We start from the raw sequence: 12,369 nt of genomic DNA, 5'->3' as shown, positions 1-12,369 counted from the left end.
GTCCCAAGCTCATCCAGTTTTTGGGGGCTGTCGTGACAGCCGGGTACCTCCAGACTGTGAGCCCCAGGCAGTAACTTGTCCCGTGGACGTAGGCATGTGGGTCCTCAGACACAAAAGCTGGCCTCCGGGTAGGCTTCTGTAAGTGGATTCAGCTTGCCTCAGACCCAGGGCTCAGGGGCTTTCTGGAAACTCACTCTAGCAGTGCACTCAGTGCTTTTACAGTGGGGGTATTTCTGGCTAAGAAGTCAGCCTTTATTATGTCTCTCATACTCTGGAGTCCAGTGATCGGTGGCCAGATTTTTGTGAAAAGCAGATGAATTGGCAAAAAGCACTTTTGGGACAGTTGGGGACAGTAATTGCATTCTTAATTTTTTTTTTAATAATTAAAAAAGTATTTATTTTAGAGAGAGATTGTAGGGGGGAGGAGCAAAGGGGGTAAGCAAGAATCAGTGGGAGATTCCCCACTGAGCACAGAGCCCCCATGTGGGGCTTGATCTCATAACTGGAGCCAAAACTGAGAGATGCTCAACCAACTGAGCCACCCAGGCACCCCAGTCATAGCGCTTTTAAAAGTGGTTTTAATAAAACGTCCTACAGTTTTTCCTCTTACCCATGATTTCGCATTCCGTGGTCTCAGTTACCCGTGGCCAGCTGTGGTGTGGAGGCTAATGATCCCCCATAGCAGCCTAACCCCGTGTCACACCTACATCACTCCTAACATCGTCACAAGAAGACAGAACAGGACAAGGTGTTTTGAGAGAGAGCAGATCCACATAACCTTTGTTAGCACACATCATTATTTTGTTTTATTTTTGTTAATTTTTAAAAGAAATTTTAATTACTTATTCAAGAGAGAGAGTGAGAGGCAGAGACCCAGGCAGAGGGAGAAGCAGGCTCCATGCAGGGAGCCTGATGTGGGACTTGATCCCAGGACTCCAGAATCATGCCCTGGGTCAAAGGTAGGCGCTAAACCCCCACACAGGGATCCCCTATTTTTGTTGATTTTTAAACATACCTAGTTTATAAATTAAACTTGATTAAAGTTATATTGATTAGAGAAAACAATAGCGTGTTTGGGGTTCGGTACATTCCACGGCTTCAGGCACCATGGGGGTCTTGGACACATCCGCCTCAGATTGGGGTGGGGGGGCTTCCGCTCTGCTTTTCTCTGCCAGGGTCAGAGTTCTTCCCAACTTCTTTGTTTTTGTTGTCTTCAGTATATTTTTGATTTGTAGGCTACTGAATATATTAGTTTTTAGGGCCATTGTAACAAAAGCACAGACTGTGTGGCTTAAACATTCACTGTCCACCCCTGTCCTGGAGGCTGGAAGCCCGAGGTCCAGGTGCAGGCAGGTAGGTCCTCCTGAGGCCTCTCTCCTTGTGTGTGGATGACCACGCTCTCCCTGAGTCCTCACGGGGTTGTCCCTCCATGTGTCTGTGTCCTAATTTTTTTTTTTTTTAAGATTTTATTTGAGAGAGAGAGAAAGAGAGTCTAGGGGGAGGGGGAAGGGATAGGGAGGAACAGACTCCCCCCTGAGCAGGGAGCCTGACGTGCTCAAGCCCAGGACCCCGGGATCGTGACCTGAGCCTAAGGGAGACACTTAACCAACTGAGCCACCCTGGCACCCCTGTGTCCTAATCTTTTCCTCTAAGTACTCTAGTCATATGAGATTAAGATCCATCTTAATCACCATGTTTTGACATAATTACCTCTTTAAAGGCCCTACCTCCAATGCAGTAGCCTGTGAGAGTCTGCCTCCGGCCTGTGAGTGGGAGGGGCTCAGCTCAGCCCAGAACTCAGGTTAGAGGAGCACAGATGATCTCAGACACTGAGCTTCTACCCAGCTATGTTCTCAGTAATTTAAACAGCTATTTGAGGGAGGTTGGTTGGATTTTCTGTGGTTAATCATGGCTCTGAGAGGCCAGTGTTCCCATCCTTGAATCTCGATTCTTTTTTCTTAGTTTATTTTGCTGGCAGGCCCTGGTGTAGTGTTGAACGGAAGTGGCCCTAGTGTGCATCGCCTTATTTCTGACTCTAAAGTGAAGGCTTTAAGTGCATGTTTGTCCTGGTTTTCTGGGAGAAACCCTTGAACAGGCTTAAGTTGTTGGCCACAGCTGAATACTTCCAGTGAGTGGCTGAGTGGAGCTGAGACGAGGTCATGCCTGACTCCAGAGCTCTCTGCTCTGGTTCTGTACTGAACCTTCTGCAGGCTCTTGAGACGTGGACGGATGAGCTGAGTGGAGGGACGTGGGGTGACAGGGTGGGGCCGCTGGGAAGTCGAGGGGTCTTTCTCAGCGTTCCCTCACATCCTGCCTCTGAATGTTGTGTCTCACCCCCCATCCTGCTCAGACACCATCCAGCACATCAGAGACAGCAAGCACATCGTCGTGTTCCACAAAGGGCGGTACTTCAAGGTCTGGCTCTACCACGACGGCCGGCTCTTGAAGCCCCGGGAAATTGAGCAGCAGATGCAGAGGATTCTGGACGACCCGTCGGAGCCTCAGCCCGGGGAGGCCAAGCTGGCGGCCCTCACTGCGGGAGAAAGGTGCGCGGTGGCTCTGGGACATAAGTCCCACCAGGGGCTTGGCTGGGGGACAGGTGTGTGTCGGTGACTCACCGTGGCCGTGGGGCAGGGCTGGGGCCCCGCTGGCGGGTCCCCTCTGGCTGTGTGTGTGTGTGTGTGGCAGGTGTGTGTGGGCACGGGGACCAGGGCACATGCGGACGGGAGTTAGGCTCTGTCACGGGGCTGCAGGCGTATTTAATTCAGGACACAGAACAAGTGTGTTTATTTAAGATTTTATTTGAGAGAGAATGAGCAGAGGGAGAGGGGAGAAGCAGGCTTCTCCACTGAGCAGGGAGACTGATGTGGCTCGATCCCAGGGCCCTGAGATCATGACCTGAGCTGAAGACAGATGCTTCACTGACGGAGCCACCCAGATGCCCCCCAAAAACAAGTTTAAACCAAGCCCTCTGAGTCAGGAATCAACTTTCTGCCATGTCTGAAGATCATTCAGAGGCTTTTGTTTACCTGAGGAATTAGCTTGTAAAGATGGGGCTGGCCTCCCAGCTTTGGCTCTGTGCCCACTGGGTTGCGTAAATCTTTGGGTGGGGGCCTTGTCCTGTGCGCAGTAGGATGTTGAGCACATCCCTGGCGGCCAGGAGCAGCCACCCTGTTGTCACAGAACTGTCCAGACATTGCCCACTGTCCCTGGGGGGCGGTACTGTCTGCAGTTGAACATCCGAGTTACGGCGATGTGGCAGCTGTTGGGGCAGTATGAGGAGCCCTTCTCATAGAAGAGTTTTCCCCTGCACGCAGAGGGTGGCAGCGGGCCAGCAGGAGTGACAGGTGTCTGGGGGAGCGGACTGCACGCCCCATGCTGGGAGCGACAGTGGGTCAGGACACCAGAACGCAGAGCAGAGAGGGTCCTCGTGTGTCTGACTACACTTGGGCTGGATTCAGCTGTCAAAGGGGCTACCCCAGGGACCCGAGCAGGTGTATGGAATGATCCCAGTCCCGGGGCTCCCCAGGCAGTGAGGGCTGGAACAGCCGTGTGAGCTGGAGGGGAGGCTCGGTGCCAGAAGCCCAGGAGGGATATTGGGCCATAACTGGGGCTCTGCAGGCTGGATGGAAGAGCAGAGGGCGGCGTGTCCTGGAGACAGAGCTCCCTTCCCACATGCTCATGGGCATCAGTGGGCTCGCTGGCCACTGGTTACAACGTGCAGCGAGGAGTGGGTTTGCCTGTGACCACCCACCCTGCGGGGCTCGTGGGCACCCGGCCCACCCCAATCTCACTGTCTACAGTCCTTCTCATAGAGGCCGAGTGTATACATGGGTATCTTACCCTCCCCCCAGCTCTTCACATAGATGCTGAGTGTATGTACATGCCTATCCTCTGCCCGCCCCCTCCCCGAGCCCTTCACATAGACACCAAGTGTATACATGGGTGTCTTGTCCCCCAGAGTCCTTCACATAGACACTGAGTGTATATGCTGGCATGTTACCTTCCTGCCCCTTCACACAGCACTAGGTGCATAGTAGCCATCCTGTTGTCATGGTTGCCCCTGGCAGACGGAGTAGAGTGGTCTGGGCCAGGTGTGTGTGTGTATCCTTGTATTCACAGGTGTGTTGGCATCACACACAGGTGTGTTGGAGAGAAGAGGGCGGGAGACAGGCCAGATGACTCTGATCTGGAAGGGTGGGTGGGGTGAAGGACCCCAGGAGGGCCTGGGTGAGGGGCCCAGGAGCAGTCAAAGCAGCCACAGCTGGGGTGACTCTCAGGAAGTGGGTGTCACATCAGCTCCTTGGATCCCACGTGAGGGAGGATGGAAAGAGTCACTCTAGGTGGACTCCCGGGGTGCCTCCTTGTCCCAAGGTGTCCTGTGGTTATTAGTAGCATGGACTGGGGCAGCTTGTGTTTGAAGCTCTCTCTGCCACCAACTAGCTGTGACCGCATCTCCGTGCCTGTTTACCCCTCTGAACGATAGAAACTAGTTTTGATCAGTGAGCTAGCACATGGATAAGGGCTGGAGCAGAGCCAGGCAGGACTTGAGTGCTCACATGAGCTTGCCAGAACTTCTTCAGGATGGCCCCTGGTTTGGGCCCAAGGAGAACTTCTTGGGGTTGCTGCCCCCAGGTGGCTGAGCTCACGGCGTGCATTCTTGTTGCTCAGTCAGCATTTATTTTTTGTTTTTTTAAAGATTTTATTTATTTATTCATGAGAGACACAGAGAGAGAGAGAGTGAGAGGCAGAGACACAGGCAGAGGGAGAAGCAGGCTCCATGCAGGGAGCCCGACGTGGGACTTGATCCTGTATCATGCCCTGGGCGGAAGGCGGCGCTAAACCGCTGAGCCACCCTGGCCGCCCTCAGTGTTTTTTGTTTGTTTGTTTGTTTTTTCTCAATCAGTGTTTAGCAAACAGAAGTGCACACCATGCCTGTGCTCTGCTCTGGAAATCCGGCAGACAGTCATAAATATGTAGTTTCCCTTAAATTTCTACAAAACAGTGAAACACCCTGTCATTTTGAACATCACATATAAGTAGATGTCAGTCACCACGTTGCTACAGGTTTAACTCCCTTTAACTCTTGTTTCAGAGTACCCTGGGCCAAGTGTCGCCAAGCCTATTTTGGACGTGGGAAAAACAAGCAGTCCCTTGATGCTGTGGAAAAAGCAGCATTTTTCGTGACACTAGACGAAACAGAACAAGGGTATAGGAAGGAAGACCCAGATGCATCGATGGATAGCTATGCCAAGTCTCTCCTTCATGGCAGGTGTTTTGACAGGTAATATCGCTCACACCAGCCTCAGGTGGAGGAATAAGGCTTGCATAAAAACACTTTGGTTCTCTTTTCTGTGCGTGTGCGCGTGTGCACACACACACAGCTCAAGCAGCAGACTTGAGATTTTCCCCTCCGTGCACGACCACCTCTGATGGGAGGTGCTAGTGAGAAGAGTGGCTGTGGTGCCTTGACCAGGCAGGAGAAGGTGGTAGACAGGGCTGACCTGGATGTTGGCTCTGGCTTGCTCACTGAGCTCGTGACTATCCTGGAGCCTCCTTTACCTAGTTTGTGCAGGGCCGTCCTGCCTGCCTCGCACGTAGGGGTGAGGTCGGCCCAGGATGGGGTGTGTGGCTCCCGGACAGCACATGCTGTCCCATCTCTCTGCAGATGCCTTATCGATTCCCTTCATGTTAGAGTAACATGTTCTGTTCTGCTGGCCTCTGGTGCATAACTGCTTATCTTTGTGTCTGATGACAGAGAAGTGACCAGAGTTCTGTGTGTGCTTTTGTTATCACTTTGCAGAGATTTTTGACCGCCAGCCAGCTGTTTGGGGTGGGGCGGGGGTGGGGCAGTAGGGGTGGCAAGTGGGGGGCAGATGACCCATGCAGAATAAAATCAGTGCCTAGTTTTTGCTCAACTTGCTTTTTTTAAAAAAACGGTTAAGTCCCATGAACATTTGTGTTCCATGCAGGTGGTTCGATAAGTCTTTCACGTTCATTGTCTTCAAAAATGGGAAGATGGGCATGAACGCAGAGCACTCCTGGGCTGATGCGCCCATTGTCGGGCACCTGTGGGAGGTGAGTGTTTGCAGCTTTGACATGAATGTGGGGCCTGCCGTTGCAAATCCAAACCCCAGACTGCATTTCATTGTGTGATACCTGCCCCCTGAATCTAGAACACTTCTTAACACACGTTGGTGCTTCGTGTGATGTTAATTGGCTGAACAAAACCTAGGTACCTGTGTCCTCATCTACTGAAACTTAAGTTCTTTCAGTAGAAACACATTTAATGCCATCTCCAGGTGGAACCAAAAATAATGAAATGAGAGTCGGCTTTCAGGCAGGGATTTCAGGGAAGAATTCAGCAAAACCTTCTTTGCTATGTTTTCAAGATTTGTCTCATGGGCTGAGTGTTAGGCCAGCTAGAAGCAAGCATATTAAAATCCTGGTTGATAAAAATGCAACGTGCTTTTTACCACATCATTTAATTCTTAAAATTACCAATTTAATTTAAAAACCACCAAACCCAAACCCCTGTCATCCCATCCCTCTACCCAGCTTGTTAAAATGCAACGTTGGATCAGCCCTGAAAATTCTTTAAATTTTAAAAAACTCATTTCCCCCTGAACTGTGGTAACAGTCTTCATGTTGGCACGAACAATCGAAGGAAGGTTTTGCTTTCTTAACTCCTCTGGTTCTTGTTTGAAGAAGCTTCCAAACTCTGAGATTGTCAACAGTGGACCTGATCCAGAAATTCTCTATTATCTTGGTTTGATGAAACTCAAGGGTAACTTGGTTAAAGCTACAAGGCCCTTTGAAATTCACACTGAACGCTCAGACTGTACTTTGTGGTCTTCCTGCTGCTCTAGCGAGTGGAGTGGAATAATGTGACCCTAATGTTGCTGTTATCTCTGGGAGCTGCACCTTTGCAACCACAGAGTGAGGACCTCCTTGGCCCTCACAGGGCATGGAGCTCGGTCATGTACCTGAGATGATGAAATCATAGTGAACTTGTGAAGACATCTTAATGCATGACCTCTTTCTCTTTTAACTTCTGTGAAGGCTTTGAATCTCGATATTTATTTTTTAAAATATTGGTTTATTTAAGAGAGAGCGTGTGTGTGCACGTGTGCACGAGCGTGGGGAGGGGTGAGGGAGAGAGACTCAACTAGACTCCCAGTTGAGCAAGAACCTAACACAGGGTTTGATCACAGGACCCTGAGATCATGACCTGAGCCGAAACCAAGAGTCAGATGCTCAACCAACTGAACCACCTAGGCGCCCCTCAATGTTTATTTTTAATGTATCATATGTATTTTTTTCCCTAGAGTCATACAAATCCTGGAGGGTGTCCTGCTGTCTCTTGGCAGGGCCTTGGCATGGCCTTGGCATGTGCCCCCTCCTTTGCCCAGAACACTCTTCCCCTGGCCACCAGCCCTGCCAGGCTTCACTCCTTCCAGGCAGTCCCCTCCCCCTCTCCTGCCTCCTCCCAGTCCTGGGTTAGGACAGCCTGATACTCCTTCCGAGGCTTCTCTTGACCATCTTACCCCTGGTTGGGGTCTCAGCAAAACCTAACCTGCTGTTCCTTTAGCCAAGTGAGATTTCTCTATGTAGGGAAAAAAGCATAAATGAAGGGAAAATGAAGTGTTCCAAAACAGTCTCGAAGATAGTAGTACTATTGGTCCCAAGACATGAACGTATAATAAAGGCAGTCAAGTCTCTTGACCGCTGCCAGTCTATTGATGCCAACAAAGGCTTAACAGTCCTTTCAGCTTAAAACCCAGTGAAGATCCAGCCTCCTTTGCCCTTGGAGGTCTGTCCACCCAGCAGAATAGTCCAGGTCTGCTGGCACCTGTGCTAAGGTCCTGAGTACTAAGTGCATGTTTGTGGATGAGACAGAACCTGAGCCACAGGTGGTGTGGACGACACAGGGTAACTGACCAGGTGGAGTAATCGGGATGTTGACAAGGCCATGCTTAGGTTTTAAGTTCTCCGGAGGAGATAAGGGTAGAGGGATTGTGTGTTAGCCCAGGACCATCACTTAGAAGTGCTGGGGTTTAACTGTTACTATCAGCTGACAGCATGGCCTGTGGTCCCAGGGACGAGCCGGGAGCCCCAGAAGCTTCCCTTGGGGATGGGAACTGACCTGCCCTCTTGTCAGAGGCCCAGGCCAAATTAGAACAAGAGCCAATCTGACCATGGCAAGCCAGTTAAGAACAAATCTGGCCAGGGTTGGATCCTGTTTGCTGCCGTTTGTCTGAAGCTTCACTGTGTTGGGCTCTCTGGGGGCTTTGATGCAGAGCGGCTCAGATACAAATAGGCCTGGCTCCTTTGCCTGCTCAGATCTGTGTGGATGCCAGCCATACCTGCATGTGGCTACCTCCCCGCGCCCTCACGCTGGAGCCCCTGACGCCTCACCACCGGGCAGTGCCACCAGCTGGACTTTGGTTGTGGTTTTGTCTTTTGACTTCTTTGGGCGGGGGGGGCCCTCCCCCGCTAAGATATAAGCTCCCTGAGTGTGAGTGTAGGGATTCCTTTTTTAAAAAAAAACTCTTTTTTATAATTATGAAGATATAATTGACATACCATAAAATTTACTGTCTTAAAGTGTACAGTTTGCTGAGTTTTGTGTATTTACAATCACCAGCATCTAACTTTAGGATGTTTTCATTCTCCCCAGAAGGAACTCCTGCCCATGCCTGCCCCCACCCCTGGCAACCACAAATCTACTTTCTGTTTCTGTGCCTTTGCCTGTTCTGGCCATTTTCGTGGGTGGTTTCCACATTCTGACTACTATAAATACCGCTCCAATGAAACATTCACGTAGTAGTGAATGTATATTTTCGTCTCTTATGTGTGTGTACCCAGGAGCAGAATGGGTAGGTCAATGTCTGTATTTATTTAACTTCTTGAGGAAAGGCAGAAATTCTGGTCTGTTTTGTACACTGTTCTCTCACTGATGCTCAGAGGGCTGCTGGTGGCCATAGTAGCTGCTCAGTAAATACAGCTGAAGATGTTGATTTGGGTTTCCTCACCAGCGGCAAGAGAACATCACAGCTGCACCTGGGTCCTGGCTCACCGGGAGCATGAACTGGGGCACACGTCTTCCCCCTTGGGAGGCTGTCTCCTCATTTACACAGTGGGAACACTGGGGACTGCCTTCTGGGCCAGCTGTAAAGGCAGTGGGGTGGCACCCGGAGGGCACCTCCAGCGCAGCTGGGACCTGGAAGCAGGCTTCGAGCGGTGTCATGTATGACACGTGCTGGAGTCCTGGCTGTTCTCACTAGCCCATATGCTGGGGAGCCTCCCAAGCCAGGGCTGTTGCTCTCTCCTCTGAAATGGAAATAAGAACTTTCATGGTACAGGACCCCTAGGTGGTTCAGAGGTTAAACTTCTGCCTTTAGCCCAGGGCATGGTCCTGGAGTCTCAGGATCCAGTCCCGCATCCGGCTCCCTGCAGGGGAGCCTGCTTCTCCCTTTGCCTCTCTCTGCTTCTCTCTTTCTGTGTCTCTCATGAACAAATAAATAAAATCTTAAAAAAAAAAAACCTTTCGTGGTAGGGGGCTGTATGGAGGATGTCAGGTGCACAGAAGCATACTCCCAACATACCTCCAGTAGCTACTGCTAAGTCGTCATGGTATCTTGATGAAGAATAAGGTTCTGTGTACTTTGGAGGTCATTACAAAGATGTTTCATGTAACACTGTTGACCACGATAATCTTCTCTGACTTGACGTGTGTATCTCTTCATTTGACAGTACGTCCTGGCCACTGACTGCTTTCAGCTGAGCTATGCAGAGGACGGCCACTGCAAGGGCGACCCCAACCCGAACATTCCATACCCCACCCGGCTGCAGTGGGACATCCCAGAGGAAGTGAGTCTGGGTTCTCAAACACCTGTTAACTTACCTGGGGTGGGAGACAAGCTTAAAGGGTCACAGCCAGCTTGTCCATGCCTGCTTCCTGAGTATGCATCAGCTCAGCTGAAGGCCACAGAGGCTGAACTTTGTCCCTGTGTGGGTTCTTCCTGGGGCCCTGGAGCTGTTTCAACTATTGCTGCCTCAGGAGCCCCAGTAAATAATACTTCTGCTTCCAGTTTTGGTGAAGATTGCCAACAGAGATTTCTAGCTCAGACTTGGCTAGATATCAATCATAGTGAAAGAGCAAAAAACAAAGTCACTTCCTTCAGAGTTGAAATACTCTGAAAGCACAACTTATCATTTTTGTTGTGCTTAATGATTTTCATACGCAGGCCACTCAGACGGAAGCATTTTGAGGAAGGAATGTGAGGGTTGGAAATACCACAGTCCAGCTCATCAGATCCAAGCAGGCATTCCTGGAGCCCAAGAGACTATTGTTGAAGTAGAATATGCCACATGTGGTGCTACACCCTCAGCTGGTCCTTTTGTCCTGCATCTCCAGAGGCTGGTGTGGGCTCCTCGGTGACCGTGTAGCCTCTGCCAAAGAGGGTAGGCTTAGGATGCTTGGACCTGACCCAATCATTCACTATTTCAATTTTTTTAAAAGAATTATTTTCTTTTATTTTTTAAATTCTTGTAAAGACTTTATTTATTTATTCATGAGAGACTGAGTGGGGCAGAGACACGGGCAGAGGGAGAAGCAGGCTCCCTGCAGGGAAACTGATGCAGAACTCAATCCCAGGACCCCAGGATCATGCCCTGAGTGAGCCAAAGGTGGACGCTAAACCATTGAGCCACCCAGGTATCCCTATTTCAAGTTTTTCTATAGATTTAACTTTTTCAATAGTTTCAGTTTGCCAACACAATGGAGCAGAAAGTCCAGAGAGCTCCCTCACAGCTGCCTGCCCCCTCCCACTGCATACACGTGCAGCCTCCCCACCACCCATGTCCCCACCAGGGTGCATCTGTCACAACCCCTGAGCTTTCACGGACAGGTCATCCTCACCCAGAGCTGGTTGTTGATGTGGGGCACACTCCGGGTCATGCATTCTTGGCATTTGGACAGATGTATGATGGCCTGTGTCCACCAGTGCAGCCCAGAGATCCAGGTACTGCCTATGCCTCCTGTCCCCCAAGCACCTGGCACCAGCAGTCTCATCACAGTCTCCACAGTCCTGCCTCATCCAGAATGTCCCCTTCTTGGAATCCTATCGAATGTGGCCTCTTCAGTCCAGCTTCCTTCACAGCCACATGCATTTAGGATTCTTCCACGTTCTTTCATGGCTTGGTGGCTCATGTCCATTGCATGCTTAAGCCATAGTTCGTTTCCTTCCTTCCTTCCCTCCCTCCCTCCCTCCCTCCCTCCCTCCCTTCCTTCCTTCCTTCCTCCCTCCCTCCCTCCCTCCCTCCCTTCCTTCATTTCACTCATTCATTCATTTATTTACTCATGAGACACACAGAGAAAGAGGCAGAGACATAGGCAGAGGGAGAAGCAGGCTCCATGCAGGGAGCCCGACGTGGGACTCGATCCTGGGACTCCAGGATCACGCCCTGGACCAAAGGCAGACGCTCAACCCCTGAGCCACCCAGGTGTCCCATCCTTTTTTTGTGTATCCATTTGTTTTTCAAAATGGGTTCCTCGGGGATCCCTGCGTGGCTCAGTGTTTTAGCGCCTGCCTTTGGTCCAGGGTGTGATCCTGGAGTCTCGGGATCGAGTCCCACGTCGGGCTCCCTGCATGGAGCCTGCTTCTCCCTCTCTCCCTCTCTCTCTCTCTCTCTCTCTCTCCCTCTCCCTCTCTCTGGGTCTCTCATGAATAAATAAAATATGAAATGAAATGAAACAGAAATGGAAATATATCCTCATGGTCACCACAGTGGATTTCAAAAACTGAACTCGGACTGTGTGAGATGCACTGAGGGGTCCCACTTGGACTGAGGAGCCCCCAGCTCCTCCCAGCATTCCTTCTGCTCGGGTCACCCCAGCACTCTGCGGCGAGCAGGGGACCGTGGAGAACACTTCCTGAAAGAAATGGGAAGGAACTGGGATGTGTGCATTTTCCAGTAACGGTCCCTGTCAGCTGCACTAAAGTCAGGAACCCTGCCCTCCCCACCAATAAGTAAAATCTCTCTCTCCTTTTTTCTCAAGTGTCAAGAGGTGATAGAGACTGCCCTGAGCAGTGCAACCCTGCTGGCGAACGATGTGGATTTCCATTCTTTCCCTTTCCACACCTTTGGCAAAGGGCTGATCAAGAAGTGCCGGACAAGCCCGGATGCCTTTGTCCAGCTTGCTCTCCAGCTGGCACACTACAAGGTACGAGCCTGGGGTTTTGTCACAAGCGCTTCAGGGTCCTGAGCACATTTCCAGAGCTGCCTGGCTTTCAGGGGGGAGGTGGTGGTGGCTGGACACTTGTCCCAGAGGGAAGCCACCAGCACGGAAGCACCACCCGCTGG

General features: G+C 50.9%; 1 protein-coding gene across 1 annotated transcript in view; it reads left to right on the top strand.

Moving 5' to 3' along the window:
• CPT1A (carnitine palmitoyltransferase 1A) overlaps window positions 1-12,369 on the top strand; it is a 57,097-nt gene that overhangs the window by 31,979 nt on the left and 12,749 nt on the right. The window contains exons 10-14 of the mRNA XM_077862729.1: window positions 2,351-2,546; window positions 5,096-5,284; window positions 5,973-6,078; window positions 9,757-9,873; window positions 12,065-12,229. Of these exons, the coding sequence (XP_077718855.1) occupies window positions 2,351-2,546; window positions 5,096-5,284; window positions 5,973-6,078; window positions 9,757-9,873; window positions 12,065-12,229 (773 nt within the window). The remainder of the gene's footprint in view (window positions 1-2,350; window positions 2,547-5,095; window positions 5,285-5,972; window positions 6,079-9,756; window positions 9,874-12,064; window positions 12,230-12,369) is intronic.

This window comes from Canis aureus, chromosome 21 (assembly GCF_053574225.1).
Source record: "Canis aureus isolate CA01 chromosome 21, VMU_Caureus_v.1.0, whole genome shotgun sequence".
NCBI classification, from domain to species: domain Eukaryota; kingdom Metazoa; phylum Chordata; class Mammalia; order Carnivora; family Canidae; genus Canis; species Canis aureus.
This window is presented reverse-complemented; position numbering and strand designations above follow the sequence as displayed.